This window comes from Micrasema longulum, unplaced genomic scaffold (genome assembly GCF_059751315.1).
Source record: "Micrasema longulum isolate JH-2025_06_02 unplaced genomic scaffold, ASM5975131v1 h1tg002433l, whole genome shotgun sequence".
Lineage (NCBI taxonomy): Eukaryota > Metazoa > Arthropoda > Insecta > Trichoptera > Brachycentridae > Micrasema > Micrasema longulum.
In genome coordinates this window covers 9,255-27,499 of record NW_028279578.1, presented here as the reverse complement: position 1 = coordinate 27,499, position 18,245 = coordinate 9,255, and the positions used below count along the sequence as shown (strand labels likewise).

The window sequence follows — 18,245 nt, the reverse complement described above, 5'->3', positions numbered from 1 at the left end:
CAGTTACATGAAGAAACAAAAATGCAAGAAACTGAACAAAAAGAACATAAAACTATTTAGCACAGACAAACAAGGGCAAAACAATAATAGTATACAATATATTAAAAAAACGAAAGACCAAAAACTTTGAGCTAAACCATGCCAATCCAACTTCATCCCACACTGTTTAGTCGCGAAGAGATCTACGAAAAGCCGGAAGATCTAATAAAAATATCAATATTTTACTTACATATCAAATTGTTATTAAAAATGTGCGGTTACTTCGATTTTACACTCGCTGAGCGATATGGCTATTTTGGGTTAAATTGTTATTCGGATTACAGCAGTTTGTATGCGAGATTACGGGAAGTTATTCAAGTATAACGGTTTAATCCGGATATCGACTTCGGCCTGTGTCACCATAAAAGGAAGATATGCGAAAGAAGCAAGGAGTCTCGAAGAAAAACCATACCATGGCGAACGTGCTGATCATCGCGCTGTTTCTGTGTATCGTTGCAACTTTTGCTCTACAGAAAGATTGTAAGTGAAGTTAATTTAACCTTATTAACCCATTTGGCTTTAATTTTGTAAAAACAGTGAATAAGAAAGATCAGTGATTTTTTTAAACCATTAAACCAAGCCAGAAATTATATTTTTTAGGAATCGTATCATCTCAACGATTTTTTTTTTTTAAAAGGAAATATTTTCAACAATGTTTGAGTATGTCCAAATGCTTTCAGACTGGCTCGATTTCTTCCCTAGGGAGTTGTTCACATTTGAATTTATTTCAACAGAGGGAAAAATTTTTTGAGAAGGGAGTATGGAAGTCTAGGCATTTACAGGGCTTATGACCTGCCATTGGCTGGTTTAAGTGACCACTTTACACACTGTGTAACATTCACCATTCTGCCCATGTTTGAACATCCACATTTCCTCAACTCTTCCATCTGTTGACTTTTGTGAAGTAAAATAGCTGAAACCTTTATCACGTGGGTAAGCTTCATCCGGCTGAACCAAATCACTTACTAGTGAATGTTACACAGTGTGTAAAGTGGCCACTTAAACCAGCCAATGGCAAGTCATAAGCCCTGTAAATGCCTAGACTTCTATATTCCCTTCTCAAAAATATTTTCCCTCTCTGTTGAAATGAAAATAGAAATATTTTCGTTCTTTTCATTTACCTAAATATTTAGATTTTTCGACCATTTTCAAAGTAAATAACTGACTATTTGAAAATGGGAATCAATTTGGGGTAGAGTGGGGTTCAAACCTCGGACCTCTGATCCGTGAGTCCGCAACACTAGCCACGGGACCACAACCCGATTCGAAAGTTCAAAGTTTCCTATTTTTTTATTACCAACTCCGCCTGCGACGTCATTAGTTCTCTTCCGTAAATTCGAAACCGTAAATCTGCCACACCACTAACATTGGTTGATTTATTTATTTACGGGCATTGCCCTTTTATACAATTCATAAGGAAAAATATTTATTAAATTTTACAATACGCCCAAGGGGCATTTACAAAAATTAATACAGGTAAGTACAAACATAGCAAGTATTAATTTTGAAAATAAACAACACTTTTTTTGTATACATGTAGAAACAAAAAAAAGCATGCTGCAGTGCAAATATTAGAATTAAAAAGCAAATTGTAAATAACTTGTAAAGATTTTAAACAATAAAAAATATTAAAAACATATATATATATATATATATGAGCGTATACACAAATAGTATTAACAAATTAATGTTAAAAACAAATAATAAACAGTTAGTATATATCAGATAATAATATAATATATGGAACACAAAAATTTTTGATAAATTAATTTCATAAAGAGATAAGATAATAATAATACACATCAAAAACAGAGAAAAAATTGCATGAAAAAGTTTTATTACGACTTTAATAATTAGTTTTAAACGGTGCATTTAAGAAAGTTTTAAAATGAATAATTGTTGTTTTAAAAATGTCTATATAACAAGTAAATTTGTTGGCCAAGGAATTTTGTTGGAATTCAGAAATATTTTTTATGCTACTAATAAGTTAACATATTACAACAGAGATGAAGAACATTTAAGAGAAGGTAATATCGAAGTCTACAAGTAGACAAAGAATTTAAGAAATGTGTATGTTCAAACATAGGCAAAATGGTAAATGTTACACAGTGGCCACTTAAACCAGTCATTGACAGGTCATAAGCCCTGTAGATGCCTAGACTTCTATATTACCTTCTCTTAAATGTTCTTCATCTCTGTTGTAATATGTTAATATAGACAGCTCCCCAGGGAGTTGAATCCAGTCCTTATCTACAGAAATTTGGACAAACTCAAAATATTGCTACTAATAAGTAGTAAATTTAAAAAAAAATTATGAGTATTTCATAGACCTTTATTACTTCAAAATTAAAAAAAAAGAAGATATTTCCCTGTAGTTCCTAGTAAAAAAAATCTATGTTAAGTGTATTTTGCTGTATGAAGGTGCGGTGAGTGGGAAGCGCGGAGGTGAGGTGTCAGAATTGATTTATTTATATAGATATTTTTTTACAATTTTTTCTTTGCATTTTATAATAGGTGTGTAAGTAACAAATACATTTTTTTTACATAAACAGAAAAAATCTCACAAAAGCACGGCCAGTGTGTGGATATACACTGGCACTACTATTGACTATTTTAACAATGTTTGAGTATGTCCAAATGCTTGCAGACTGGCTGCTCTTCTCAAAAACGTTTCCCCTCTCCGTTGAAATAAATTTAAATATACACATTTAATTTCAAATTTAAATAATGGCTACTGGAAGAATACGATGGATTTAAAAAAAAGTTTAAAAAATTGTGCTAATATTACAACACAATGGTTAATAAATTCAGACACATGGTTACAAAGATTTCAAGTTACACGGGTTGACACGTGCCAATTACCTGTTAGAGATTTCCAAGGACATAATGTCATTGAAACACGTGCATTCATACTAATGTCTAAGAAAAAATAAAATAATAATTTTATGTTATTTATTTAAAAAAATATAATTTATTCCTTGTAAATGTTAGTCTTTAAATAGACATCTTAGATCCAAGAATTTTAACATAATAACTGTATGAATTATAATATAATTATATTAAAAAAATGAACGGAGCACTAAGCACAGTAATTTATAATAAAAATATGTCAATCGAAGCTAAACTGGCAGTGCACAATGGAGTTTTAGTCCCAACACTTATGTATGGAAGTGAAACATGGAACTGGCAGAGGAAAGATGAAAGCGAGTGAACGCGGTTGAAATGCGATCTCTTAGACGAATGTGTGGAAAATCAATGTATGACAGGGTTACGAATGATGAAATCAGGCGAGAGTGTAAATCTGAGACAAGTATAATTGATAAGATTAAGAAAGGGTCTCTGAGATGGTTTGGTCACGTAGAACGAATGGACGACGAGAGAATGGTAAAACAAGTATATATGGCAAAAATGAACGGCAACGTTAGACGAGGACGACCAAGGAAGACGTGGCATGATCAGATAAACCAAAATCTTAAGTCTGGTCATGTGAAAAGCAGACAGAACCGAAGGGCATGTATGACAAGATGTATGAATGTGGAAGAGGCTAGGATTGTATGCCAGGATAGACGTGTGTGGCGGTCCATTCTCTCTGCCTACCCCTACGGAGAAATGGCGTAATGGTAGTAGTAGTAGTAGTAGTTAAAATAATAATAAATTCGATTTATATTATTTATTTCTTTATATTACAATTCTCAATGAAATTCCATAGTAATGGTAATAATTTGTATTTTTATATAAGTTAAAAATCAAAATTATAAATTAAAATTGGGGGCCTCCGTGGTGTAGTGGTCAAGAGGCTTGACTTACACACGGAAGGTTCCGGGTTCAATTCCCGGTGAGAACAAAAAAAATATTTAAAAAAAGTGATTTTTCTCAAGCCTGGGTGTTATGTCATGTAAATCACCACAGTAATTGGGCTGTCTAGCCTCTTGTGGTGCAAAAAAAAATACACGGTGCACTTAAACTAATTTAATTGACCAATTACCACTTTCGTCCTCTAACGGGCATCTTCTGACTGGTAAAAAATATGCAGAGTTAAAAGCATTTACACGTATTTATGTTAGTTTATATTTACTATTTTTATTACATGTATATACTGCAGTGCATGTTATTTGTGTGTAAAGATGATTATATTAAATTTAGCTTACCAAGAGTTTTGTTGTATAGGTTGCGTGTGTTAAAATCAAAGATTCACTTAGATAAATTACCTGGATTTTAGTACTAATTTGAGAACTTATTTAATTACAACAGATGATGGAGTATGATAATGATAAATCTAGACAATATTGAATAAATTTAGCTTTTGCAATAAAATGAGTTGAATTTACGAAATTGTCGAGAATCTTTTTTGACGTTCGTTTCCACGTCTAGTACCAGCGCGGAACGGAGAAAATCTACCTTCGCCGGCTTCCGTTTTCTAGCGACTTGTGGCATGCTAAATTGGCGTGGTAGACTGCCTGGCATTTGGTGTTGCCAGTGACCATAATACCTTTAAATTTATTTTTAGGTAGTTTTTGTACATTTTTCAAAATACAGGTAAACGTCGTTTTGCGCCGGTTCGATTTACGCCGATTTACAATTACGCCAGTTGGTGCCGGCGCCAACGTGGGATTCCTCGGTTCGGCCAACACCAGACGACAGTAGGCGTCGCGATTCTAATAGCAGACAAACTTTTACACGTTGTTTTATTCTATTACTGTGTACGCGAGCAGCCTTTTGGGGGTGTGAAATTGTTTCCGAGTTAGTTTTCGTTTTGTTTTTAAGAAAAATATAAAAGTATGATTATATTTTTTATTTTATTATTATTAAAATTAAAATACTATTAAAATATTTGTAGTTGATTCTATGATTCTGTAAGAAAGGAAGCAACAATCAAAGCAAATGAAATTGGATATTTTTTTAAAAAAGTGTTATAATTTTATTTAGTACCGACAAACTGGTGAGTTATTTTTATATTAAGAGATTATTATTTTTTTGAATTGAAACTGTATTTATTAAATACATTTATAATTTATTTTAAATATATATATAGAACATGTATTATATAAACATATTAAATTGTAATAAAATAAATAAAACAACTTTGTTTATTGGCAATTGGATGATTTGAAGAATTATGAATAATTGTGTCTGTATATGTTGGTTTACGGTATATATCGAAATCAATTTTTTTTTATTGTTAAAGACAAGTCAAGAAAGTTTAATGTTTTATCTTTTTCTATTTCTAAAGTAAATTTTATTTATTTACGTAATGAATTTAGGAAATTTAGAAATGTCTGAAGTTTTCGATCCGACCCTGTAAATAAACAAAAAACATCATCCACAAAACGGCGCCATAATTTGATACGTTTGATAAGTGGTGTTGTGCTTAAAAATATTTCATTCTCCTTGAAGCTTGTTTGCTTTGAAACCGGTCGGAGAAAAATAAAAATTAGTGGTTAAAAACAAAGTTGTTTTATTTATTTTATTATAATGAATAACCACAAAGTTAGTGCTTCAAATATAAACTTTATATGTTAAATTGTTCTTTCATTATTTTTGTGTTTATTTTACTCCGATTTTTTTTACGCGGAACGGAACCCCAGCGTAAAACGACGTTTACCTGTAGATGTATGTAATGGGCAGGTGTCTTGTAATGAACGTGTTAATTTTTAAAAATATGTACTTTATGTGTTTTTCGTATTTCATGGAATAAAAAAGATAAATGGTTGCGAAATGTTGTATTTTGAATCGTAGATAAAGATGACACTTGGATGCATCCACGATTCAAAGATGATCCTTTTCGTACCAAGTTCTTAAAAAAAAATCAAGAAGAAGAAACCGCAGAGTATTGGCAGAAGTTGGGAAGAGACAGAGTGAAGATGCTCATCAAACAGAAGCCGAACACCAACAGAGCCAAGAACGTCATCTTATTCCTCGGAGACGGGATGTCCATACCTACCCTGGCTGCAGCGAGGACCTACATGGGGCAACTGAAAGGGAAGACGGGAGAAGAAACACAACTGAGTTTTGAGAAGTTCCCTGTTACTGGACTATCAAAGGTATACCCAATGATGTATAATCAAATATATATGTTATATATACCCTTAAGAGGAAAGGTGATTAGAGATAAATTTGACTAACAGGCATTTGAACATTTTTCTGTCATTCTCGAGTGGAACACAAAACTGGTGGTTAGTACGGCATCCAGTGGTATATATACAATAAAAATTTACGGAAAAGGGAGGTTTTTGAGGAATGGATGAGGTGTGAAGAATACCTCGTCCTAGAAGAAGGAAAATTTAGATAGTGGACTGTATAGTTGAGGAAAAAAGGTTGCGCAACTCCACTAAGCTGTTGATGATGAGGCTTGCCGTGCGATGGAACCCTACTGGTGAAGCCGGCGGTCGTGAGACGCTGGCACAGATTGTATGGAGAGGTTGTTTAGATGGACGCCGGCACAGTTCGCATGTTGAATGATTTGTTGGAAACACTTAACTTATTTGATGTTAGAATACACACGTACAACTATTGTTGCGTGGAGTGCGCTAGGAAATGGGAAGGACGAGTAAGTATTTATGTATTTAGTTGAGAGTTGGTCCGAACACGTCGGTTTATTTTTATGCACATTTTTCAAAACTTCGACAGCTGACAGCTGGTGTCGTTTTTGTGGTAACGAGTTACTTAGAAATACACATGAACTAAGAAAACATGTATATCTCTTTCTTACAATTGATTACATGTGTATTATGATTTGCTATCTCATTTTTTTTTCAACTTGTTAAGGGCTACTCGCTATATCATAGATGTAGCTAGTATAGGAATACCGTATCTATTTATTATCCGTCACTAACTTTAATATCTTAGTTTTGTTTTTCAATTTTTGATTTATTAATTAGTATAGTTTTAACACTTATTTCATCATCATTATTATTACACTATACTGCTTTTCATATTTTTTACCTGAAAGTCATAAACACTCTTCTGGGGATCGAAAACTCCCAGGCAAAAAATCTAAAAAAATGAAATCAAGAGATAAATTCGCACCATGGTGCAGAGTTGGTACGTTTGCCTAAAATGCTTTTTTTTTAAATTAAAATTGATTTACATGTAAACTAAGATATTTTTCTATTGTTGATGAAAATATTTTAACATCTTTTGTAAATATTGTCCAAGTCGTTTGTTTAGTTATGTCTGGTAGTTTATTACAAGTATATCTCGACTGTCCTTGTCTCGTTTTAGAAAGTTGTATATGATATTGTTCTAATATACTAGTATTGTGTCTATGTTTACAAAAAAAATCATCTACATATCAGTGGCTAATTTATTTAAAAAAATTAAGAATTCTAGTCGAAAAAGTTCAGTTGCAATAATTTTTTTAGTTTGTTTAAAGAGTTTTTTTAGTTGCTGCTTAAAACAGGTCATGTGTTAACTTAAATATTTTATTTTGCTATCTTCGTAGTCTGTTTATGTCATTTTATTTCATGTTCCCTATAGTAGTTGCATGTGAAGTATATATGTTTTGAGCTTAAAAATATAAAAACCATATTTCAGTTTAGATTGAGGTTTCAGCTTCGACTCCCGGTAAAGTCGACAGGAAATATATTTTTAAAAGGTATGAAGAAATGCGCGTGAATCTAAAAACTCAAGTTACCTTCATGTGTAACAAATAATTGAGATATCCTACAGTTGGAGTGCTTATACAGTGCTCAATACGTCATCAGGTGCGGATAACGTGGATGTATTGCGGGAATTGGGAGAGGTAATGCATGTAAAATGTAAAGCACGAAATCAGGCACGAACTCTGCACAAACAGCAAAAAACACGTGCAATTGATCTACGTATTAAATATGATTAAACTGTAAAGCGATTAATTGTACTGTTTGCTGTTTGCACGGTGGAAAAGCAAAGAAAAACGCAAATTATTTTAAAAATGATTCGGCAAAAAATATTTAAATAATTTTGATACATTATGGGGCAGGATTATACAAAAAAATATGATTATGATGATTAAAAAATATGCTACCTGGGAGATCTTTGATACTCCCCTTAAGCCTGGAAAGGTCCAGTTATTTTTTCACTTTACGCTTTACAAACTTTACGATAAATGTCTGTAATGTTAGATTTTTAAAGCACTAAAAATGAATTTATATCGGAATTCACGTTAAATGCTCACCAATCATGCCTTATCATGGTTTATGAAAGGAATGAAAGTATGACTATATGTGACATCATTGTGAACAGAAATTATCTGAATCATATGAAAATATGTATCTAGGAAGAACATATTTTCCATTACAGTCCGCCTTTTTGTGGTCTGTAGCAAATACAAAGTAAAGTGGAATTCTATCCGATCTGCTTTGTCCCACGTGATGGATTGTTAGTTTGCTAAAATTAATTTGCAGACGTATTGCGTCAATCACCAAGTAGCAGATTCTGCATGCAGCGCCACAGCTTACCTCGGTGGGGTCAAGGCCAACTCAGGCACTATTGGAGTAACAGCTAAAGTTCAGAGGTTTGACTGCAACATGATGCAAGACAACTCCACTCACGTACACTCTTTGGCCAAGCTGTTTATTGACAATGGAAGAAGCGCTGGTGAGTTTTTTAATTATATGTATTTAACACTAATTTTAATGAGCGAATTTTGGCACCTACTAAAACTCAAAACACCAAACTTCTGAGTTTTGAGAGTAAATCCTTGAGAAAAATATTAGCCATAAGGTTGACTATGTAACTAACATTGAAGGCCGAGAATGGATGCAGCAGCCGTCTACAACAAGCGTTTTGAGCGTGTGGCAGATGCCGCAGAAGATTCTTAGTCCGAGTTACCTCTTATTCACACATACTGGCTCCTGCGGTTCTGGAAGACGATGATGAACTTTCGGCTTTATTAAGCTAAACTAAGGCACGCGAGATTGACGTGGAAGGAGGCGAGAGTGCTGGCTAGCTCAAGGGTCTCCCGTAGGCAAAGTTATGTCCACATGCTCTACTTAGGACCCAATGTGGAAAAAGAAGAAAAAAAAAAAATAAAGTGCAAAAACGATGACGTAGTAATAATAATCATACTTTATTTGATTATATTATTCCTCACTGTACGACTACCTACGGAATATCTATTTTGGCCTTTAGTGGAAAATTAAAAATAGTTAGCTAATTTCAAGAATCACGTGATATAAATAATTTCTTTATTTTTACAGCCATTAACGTGCACTTCGAGTTTTTCTGGGTTTTTTAAATTTTCGATATATCGATGACGTTAACGTCAATTTTATTCTCAATACAATTTGACTCATTTGGATGTTTGCCAAATATTAATTTTGATGCCCCTACTGCCCTCAAAGACATTTCGAGCCACTTATTTAAATTCACTACTTCAAATATTGCATTTGATAATCCATTAACTCTTAAAAGACTGTGGTAAATAATCCCTTTACGCGCGGTGATGTAACATCGTGTTACCACTAGTAAGACGGAATATTCTAAAGTTCAGACATTTGAAAAAAAAACAAATGGACATACTGTTCATTAATTCCTTTTCCATAATTTATGCGAAAAAACATATAATATAACCCTGTTATGGAAAATAAAATAAAAACACAAATACACCGCTCATGTTACGCGCGTGCGTTCCCCGTCACTGTCATCAACCGACTGAAGACTGAATCAGTTTTAGACAACACCCGCCGCAGAACAGCTTCTCTGTCTTATAATGATTTATATCTTCGTGCTCTCTCTTGTATAAAGTATCTGTAAAGATGTGTTGCTGAATTAGCGGACATTCATTTTTCGCGTAGCAAGGATAAATATTTTTTGTTTTAACATTTGGCATAGTTAAACAATTTTTTTTCCAAATCGGGTGTGAAAATGTCCATTTGAAGATTACAAAAAATAAGAATTCATCATTTAAAAAAATAAGAGAGATATTTCAAGTCTTGTGTCATATGTCGACTAGTGTGACATCACAGCCACACAAGAGTTAAACATAATGTGATAACAGACCGTGATTGTGTAATTATTACAATTATTATTTGATGTTATTCTTGTCCATATATTTTTGTTGTGTATTGTTTGTATCTATATTGTTATTCCTTTCTGTTTGTGTTGTTCTCATGTTTATTGTAAATCAATGTAACTTGTTTTTGGCCGATGTGATCATATTTTGGTAGAAGGCCCTAATAAAGAAAAAAATAAACAGAATGTGTAGGAACCGAATTACAATGATCGGAATTTTGAATTCGATCCACTTAGTGATAATATTAACTAGTAATAGTTCTTTATTATCTCTGACAATATTGACTGAATTTCACTTGGACGTTTTTATTTGGGGTATTTATTTTATGTACCACTCTGGAAATTTCACCTTTTGCCTTGTCATCCAAGTAAAATTAAAATTTGATCAACAGGAGTTTTGACCACCACCAGAATTACTCACGCCTCACCCGCTGGAGCATATGCCCACACTGCTGATCGTGACTGGGAGAGTGATGCTGATATATTAGCTGCTGGCCATGATCCAACACTTTGCAGAGATATCGCGCACCAGCTTATCTACGGAGATCCTGGCCAAGATCTGAAGGTAATCGATCTTATAATATACAAATCACAGGTTAAATGTTTTCTGACTATTTTTGTTGTTATGCAGGTTATTTTGGGAGGTGGTAGAAGAGAAATGTTGCCAAATACGACTCTCGATGTCGAAGGATTTAAAGGAAAGCGCCAGGACAAGAGAAACTTAATTCAAGAGTGGCAAAGCAAAAAGTCAAGAGAGAACAAGCAATATGAATATGTTTGGGACAAAACCCAACTTTTGAACGTAGATGAAGATACGGAATATTTAATGGGACTATTTGAATCAGATCACTGTAAATATCATTTGGATGTTAATGATGATATGGAACCAGCCTTTGAAGACTTAGTTGAAGCTGCCATAAGGGTCCTTTCCAAGGATCCCAAAGGATTTTTCTTATTTGCAGAAGGTTTGTTAAAATAGGCAATTTAATTTTTCAACAGTGTTTGAGTATGTCCAAATGCTTGCAGACTGGCTGGATTTCCTCCCTAGGGAGTTATTCATATTTACATTTATTTCAACAGAGAAGGAAAACATTTTTGAGAAGGGAATATGCAAGTCTAGGCATTTACAGGCCTATGAACTGTCATTGGCTGGTTTAAATGGCCACTTTACACACTGTGTAACATTCACCATTCTGCCTATGTTTGAACATCCACATTTCATCAACTCTGCCATCTGTTGACAGAATGGTGAATGTTACACAATGTGTAAAGTGGTCACTTAAACCAGCCAATGACAGGTCATAAGCCCTGTAAATGCCTAGACTTCCATATTCCCTTCTCAAAAATGTTTTCCCTCTCTGTTGAAATAAATTAAAATTTAATTTTTGATTAAATACCATGCTTAATTTTTATCAATGTTTTGAGTATGTCCAAATGTTTGCAGACTGGCTGGATTTTCTTACATCGATATTTGTTGCAAAAGAGAGGAAAACATTTTTGAGAATGAAATATGGAAGTCCAGGCATTTACAGGGCTCAAGTGACCACTTAACACACTGTGTAAAATTCACCATTCTGCTTATGTTTAAACATCCACTCTTCCATCTGTTGACTTTTGTGAAGTAAAAGAGCTGAAACCTTTATCATGTGGGTGAGATTCATCCGTCTGAACCAATTTACCTACTAGGCATCGCCTGAATTTTTTTCCAATTTTCATACTTCTTCTTTTACTCATTAGTTAATTCAACTCTTTTACTTTACAAAAGTCAACAGATGAAAGAGTTGGGGTAAAAAAAGATTAAATATAGGCAGAATGGTGAATGTTGCACAGTGTGTAAAGTAGCCACTTAAACCAGCCAATGATAGGTCATAAGCCATGTAAATGCCTAAACTTCCATTTTTCCGTCTAAAAATGTTTCCCACTCTGTTGCAACAAATTTAGATTCAATAATTTTTATGCAATGAAGGATCGGTTTGCCGAGAATAGTTGTCTCATTAATTAATGTTTTTTTTATGCGGACAATGTGACATAAAAAGTATTGACGTTGAAGATACCAAATATATTTCTAATATGTTTGAACGATTTTCTATTGTTTTTGTACTTTTAGGAGGTAGAATTGATCATGCCCACCACGAGTCTAGAGCAAAATTTGCCTTGGACGAAACTGTCGAGTTTTCCAAAGGAATCGAAAAAGCCGTATCTATGGTAGATCTCGAAGAAACGTTGATTGTGGTGACTTCTGATCATGCACACACCATGTCTTTGAGTGGATACCCAAGTAGAGGGAATCCAATAACAGGATTCGTAGACACCCAACAGGCAACAGATGGACTGCGGTACATGACACTGAGTTATGCCAATGGACCTGGTTATAGGAAAGAAGTAAATGGCAGTCGAGTCGACGTTGCAAAGGAGAATACAGGCATGTACATACATTAAAATAAATATAAACAACAATTTACACTTCACATGCTTCTTTATCAAGGTACTTAAGAATTATACCCACCTTTATTTTTACAGTGATAACTAAATATTTCATTATTAATACATATGATGGAGCTAATAAGTCAAGTGTTTTTGTCGTGTTGTTCTTTCAATGATGGGAAGCGTGGAATGAGATGGATACGATCTTTAAAACTAGACAGGAGTGGACTAAAGGAAATATTTTTCAACAATATTTTGAGTTTGTCCAAATTTTTGTAGACAAGGACTGGATTCAACTCCCTGGGGAGCTGTTTATATTAACATATTACAACAGAGATGAAGAACATTTAAGATAAGGTAATATAGAAGTCCAGTTCAGAAGAATGTTAGACAGTGTGTAAAGTGGCCACTTAAACCAGCCATTGACAGGTCATAAGCCCTGTAGATGCCTGGACTTCTATATTACCTTCTCTTAAATGTTATTCATCTCTGTTGTTATATGGAAATATTTTTTTATCAATAATGTAATATTTTGTTATCAGTGTAAAAATAAAATAGGATAGAATTCATATTTTAAGTATACCTTGATAAAGAAGCGTGTGTAGCTTTGAAACCGTAGGTGAAAAAAATAAAAAATGAGTGGTTAAAAACAAAGCTGTTATTTGTTTACTTTATAAATGTTTTTTTTTATTTTTTATTATTGTGAATAACTACAAAGTTGGTACTTTATATACAATTTTTATAAGTTATAGTTATTTATTTAATTATTCACCCAAATAAATACATATTACCAAAAAATATAATTACAAAATATTACATTAAACCACTATGTAAAAAAGAAGTAAGAAGCATAAATGTTTTATTCATCGATATACCAGGGTTACAACCGAGGAGAATGCATTTACAAAAAAATGGAATTATATATTTTTTTTTACTTTTTTTATTTATTTCTTAAGTTAGCTTATATTAAAACTAATATAAACTATTATGTACATTTACATCATCTATATATATTTACATTTCCTTACAGTAACTTATACATTTATTTTTGAATTCTTTCAGACACTTTTCATTCTTCATACATTCAGGCATCTCGTCATACATTTTTAAACCCTTATACATCAAACAATTTTGCGACTCAGCTCTTTTCAATAACGGTAGTCTTATTTTATCCTTTTGTCTAGTAGCATATTCATGACAATTTTTGTTTAAGACAACTTTATCCTTAAAATATTTTGGTAATTTATCGTGAAAAAATTTATGTATAAATATCAACATATTAAATTTAAGTCTCCTTCTTACAGATAACCATTTTAGTTCCTTATGTTGTTTCTTTGTGCATAAAAAAGTTTGTTTTTGAATGTTTACAAACAGCATTTGTTTTTTGTGGATCTCAATCAGATTCTTTTCTTAAATTTCTTATAGTTTCTACCGATTTATTTATTTTTACTGGGTTTTTGATAATACTTACATAATATTAAATTCAATACATTTTAAAAAATCGTAATCCAACATAAGTACACCCCTGTGTTGGTGAGAAGACCGGAGTTTGACGTTTGCAAAAAGAATGCCATATTTAAAAAATTGATTATTTTATGTTTTGGAATTCAACCATAAACAAGTACCTAGGTACCTACTTGAATTCATTTTGGAATTTAATCACAAAAAAGTACTAAGGTACCTACTTATCAATGAAAAGTCTTTTTCCAAGGTAATAAATAGCAGGCAAGCCGACGTTCGGGCAGGACAACGTCTGTCGGGTCCGCTAGTATCATATAAAATAAATCAAGTTATATCAAAGTTTTGGGTTCTTATATAAAATATTTTTCACTTGATGTTACATTTTTGGAGACAAAAGTGTTTTTTTTAATAGAAATACTTAAGTTTTTATAATTTACTCAAATGTTAAAATTCTTAGACCATTTCTTTAAAGTCGTAAATAACTTGTGCTGGAAAAATGGAAATCGAACGACCTGTCATTGGTTGGTTTAAGTGGCCACTTTACACACTGTGTAACATTCACCATTTTGCCTATGTCAGATTATCCATATTTCTTCAATTCTTCCATTTGTTGATTTTAGTGAAGTTAAAGAGCTGAAACCTTTAATGTTGTGAAGAGATTAATCTGACTGAATTATTTCACATACTAGGATGATCTAACATAGGCAAAATGGTGAATGTTACACAGTGTGTAAAGTGGCCACTTAAACCAGCCAATGACAGGTCATAAGCCCTGTAAATGCCTAGACTTCCATATTCCCTTATTTAAGGTATTCTCCATCCCTGTTGTAATTTGTTTATCTTAATGACTCCCGAGGGGGTGAAATCCAGTCTTTTGTCTACAAACATTTGGACAAACTCAAATATTGTAATAAAACAAAGTATTTTGTTAAATTAATATTACATTTTCTTAACCAATTGTATATTTTTTTCATATGCACAACTCTGTAATCCAACAACGAATTTAAAAAAAGATAGCACATTTGGTTAAAATTAAATACAACATTTTTTTAAATCAACATCTTGTAGATTTTAAATGCGTTAGTGTGAGTTTTCTGAACGCGCCAGCTTTAGTTGAACCACCAGTATGTTATATGTGAAATCCTTGCCTTGAGCCATGCCATGCCTTATTTTACACCAGGCCTAAGTGATCACAATTTGAGGTTCCATAAATATTTTATATAATGAAGAAACTGTGATTCTTCGTAATACAATTCATAGCTTTTGTCCAAAGTAAAGTTGTCATATTTTTTTTTATAGGTGATTTGAAATTCTTGTCTCCGGGTTTGATTCCTCTGGATTTTGAAACTCACGGTGGTGATGACGTGGGAGTATTTGCTTATGGACCGTGGCAACATCTGTTCACTGGAGTCTACGAGCAGTCCTCGATACCACACCTGATCACCTATGCAACATGTTTTGACAATGATCTCAGTCCCTGCTGGTTTAATAAATTATTTCCCTAGTGTTCAAATAAAAAATGTATAAAATAAATATTAAGGCTTGGTAATATTAAAATATTAATTTGTTATTTTGTTTCATTCTGTTGATTTACATTGGCGTTGGAAGGATATAATTATTAGATATAAGGCAATCATATACTTTTAGAATAATGTTTGTGAAAGTAAATTGTTCCACCAAATCCCAAAAGGAACACTCCCACACTACCAGAAGTCAAACTAGAGGATGTATCGTGGGTCTGTCACAAACCCTGAATTTGGGCAAAGAAATTTCAGGTTTCTGGGCCCCAAAATATTCAATGTGTTACCCAAATATTGCAAAACCATGACCCGGATTCAATTTAATAAGTTTGTAAAAAAATTGTTACTGGGTTTAGGTCGATAAAAATCGGAAAATTTACTCAAAATACATTCTTAAATAATAAATTAATATTGTAAAACTGTATAGTAAATTAACTAGTAAGTAGTAATGAAAATGTTTATTTTTGTATAAAAATATCTGCCTTAAAACAGGTTGTACCTAGTTAGGCAGACTAGACACGATTCAGAGAAATCTATTACCTAAGTGTGTATGTAATAGATAAAGTAATTGTTATTTTTGCAAATAAACTATGATTATTATTATTTATATTATTTACTTCTCATAAAATTCGATAAACGAGTGATATAAATCTTTTAAAATACTTTGATCAAATAATTACCGTCCAATAATACTTAATAATAAATACAAAATACAAATATTTGGAAGATAAATTAGAAAAAGCGAGAAAGAAAGATCAGGAATTTATGGTATAAGTTTACATGGCATATTAAATTAATATATTTAGATTTTTGGACACATAAGTCTCAACTCTATGAGACCAAAGTCCCGTGAGTTGAGACGAATAATAATTCAAAACAGAAATATACATCACCACAAATATTTTATAAAATCCAAAATATAATATAATGATAGAAATTAAAGACGAGTGATACTTCATTACAAAAATTTGGAATATCAAATGACCGGTTTGATCGCTTTCGTGACGTCTGTTCCTTAAGACAACATCTGATCCTTCATCTGATCGAACATCTGATCCTTAAGACAAAATAATTTAATTTAATTCACTCTCATGTAATTTTGAATTCTCCGTCCTTACCTTTGTTTTAAATAAATACATTGAATTTCTTAATTAAGATAACAGTCTCGAAGATGTCGCGAAAGCGATGAAACCAATCACTGGTTATTCCAAATTGTGGATTTAAGTATCACTCGCCTTTTATTTCTATAATAAATTGGAATAAACTTCATCAAGAATTTTCTCTTACAAACTTAAATGTTTTCGAAATATAACAATAAAAATTAAAGAAAATATACACGTATAAGGCATATCAATATGTGAATATGATAAACGTTGTATTTAAATTCAATAACAAAAAAGCATTCAAAAGTAAATGTTATTATTTATGATAAGGAATGCATAATGTTCTTTTACCATCAAATATGATAGGTAAGCCGACATTTAGAAAATAAACTATTTCTAAAAAGATAGCAAAAATATACCACGCAACGCAATTTATATTTAAACAAAAGTAAATAAATTAATGTTTATCTTATCAAAAACTGCGTGAAATTTTCTGGGAAACTACCAAAACAGGTCACTTGATATAGTCGCTCACCAATTCACATTAATGATTAAAAGTAAAATTTATATGCAAGCTAGCTTTGCGCTATATCATGTCTATTTTATATACGTCATAACTGATCTGTTAGGAAGAGCTGGCGCGACCAATACATTTACACATTGTGCTTGTGTAGTATCTGTGAATAAGCGCACGATATGACATCACACGGCATACGCATTCTGAAAATAATATCTGTCTCTCTCGCGCTCAGACGCGCTTATGAGCTCGACAGAGACAACTATCGCTTTGTTTGTTGCTAATGATATGGTAATAAAATGTATACTGGGTGCTCCTGCGTTCGTCTGAATTTAGCTGCGATTCTTAATCGTAAAAATATAGTAAAAATAATAATAATTCAGTGTAAGGATATTAAGATATGAATAAAAAACACTGGTTTTTAAATAAATCGGTCATTGTTAAAGGGGCACAAGACTCAAAGTTTGAGAAAATCGATAAAAACTATCTTTTATTTTTTTAAAGAACTTGTCAAATTTTTAATCAATTATTTGGTAAAAAATAATTAATACTGAATCAAAATTTTATTAAAAATATTATTTTGTTGGTATGTTTTTTTATTACAATTTTTTTTAAACCACGGATTTATTTCCTTGAAGTATCTAAATATTTTTCTAATAAATGAAAACAATTGATATCATGTTTTATTTTATTTAATAGAAGGGTTGCTAGTTCGCGACATAAATAATTTCCTACATTTTAAAATTAAATTCAAGTTTTTTCAAATAAAAAAATGGGTTTATGAAAAAAAAAATTAAGGATAAAGTTTACCGAAAGGGATGTTCCTCTAAAGTTTCGCAGTCTAGCCCTGAAACACCGTGCATTATATATATTTATATATATATATATATATATATATATATATATATATATACATATTTTGCATAAGGGTGGAATGAAGGACCTACCTATAAAGTTCTGTGCGAAAGAGAACAAGAACTATGTGGTGTGTTTTTTGAGTCGAGGGCTGAAAAACGAAATTGTAAAAACGTAAACGTTCTGAAAAACAAAACTGTAAAAACGCGAACATTCTTTAAAAAAAAAAATTGACAAAACGTAAACATTCTGAAAAACGAAATTGTAAAAACATTAACATTATGAAAAACGAAATTAAGTAAAGATAAATCGCCTTAGCGGTCATGAAGCTAG

General features: G+C 32.1%; 1 protein-coding gene across 2 annotated transcripts; it reads left to right on the top strand.

Annotated features, from left to right (window-relative positions):
* The first annotated feature begins 259 nt into the window (after positions 1-259).
* Positions 260-15,485, top strand: LOC148272216 (membrane-bound alkaline phosphatase-like). 2 transcript variants are annotated; one of them, XM_088240345.1, is made up of 7 exons: positions 420-519; positions 5,776-6,080; positions 8,424-8,616; positions 10,425-10,597; positions 10,664-10,997; positions 12,140-12,454; positions 15,217-15,485. In XM_088240345.1, exons 1-7 carry the CDS (start codon positions 453-455, stop codon positions 15,420-15,422), a joined length of 1,593 nt encoding a protein of 530 aa, XP_088096471.1. In that variant the 5' UTR covers positions 420-452; the 3' UTR covers positions 15,423-15,485. The 2 variants fall into 2 exon arrangements, with proteins under 2 accessions (XP_088096472.1, XP_088096471.1); XM_088240346.1 differs by lacking the exons at positions 10,425-10,597; positions 10,664-10,997 and having other exon boundaries at positions 260-519.
* The last annotated feature ends 2,760 nt before the right edge of the window (positions 15,486-18,245 follow it).

Bases quoted from the DNA above. Each gene is read 5' to 3' on its own strand.
- LOC148272216 (XM_088240345.1), top strand. From the start codon at position 453: ATGGCGAACGTGCTGATCATCGCGCTGTTTCTGTGTATCGTTGCAACT. The intron at 520-5,775 runs GTAAGTGAAGTT...TTTGAATCGTAG, and splicing joins TTTTGCTCTACAGAAAGATT to ATAAAGATGACACTTGGATG. The intron at 8,617-10,424 runs GTGAGTTTTTTA...TTTGATCAACAG, and splicing joins TGACAATGGAAGAAGCGCTG to GAGTTTTGACCACCACCAGA.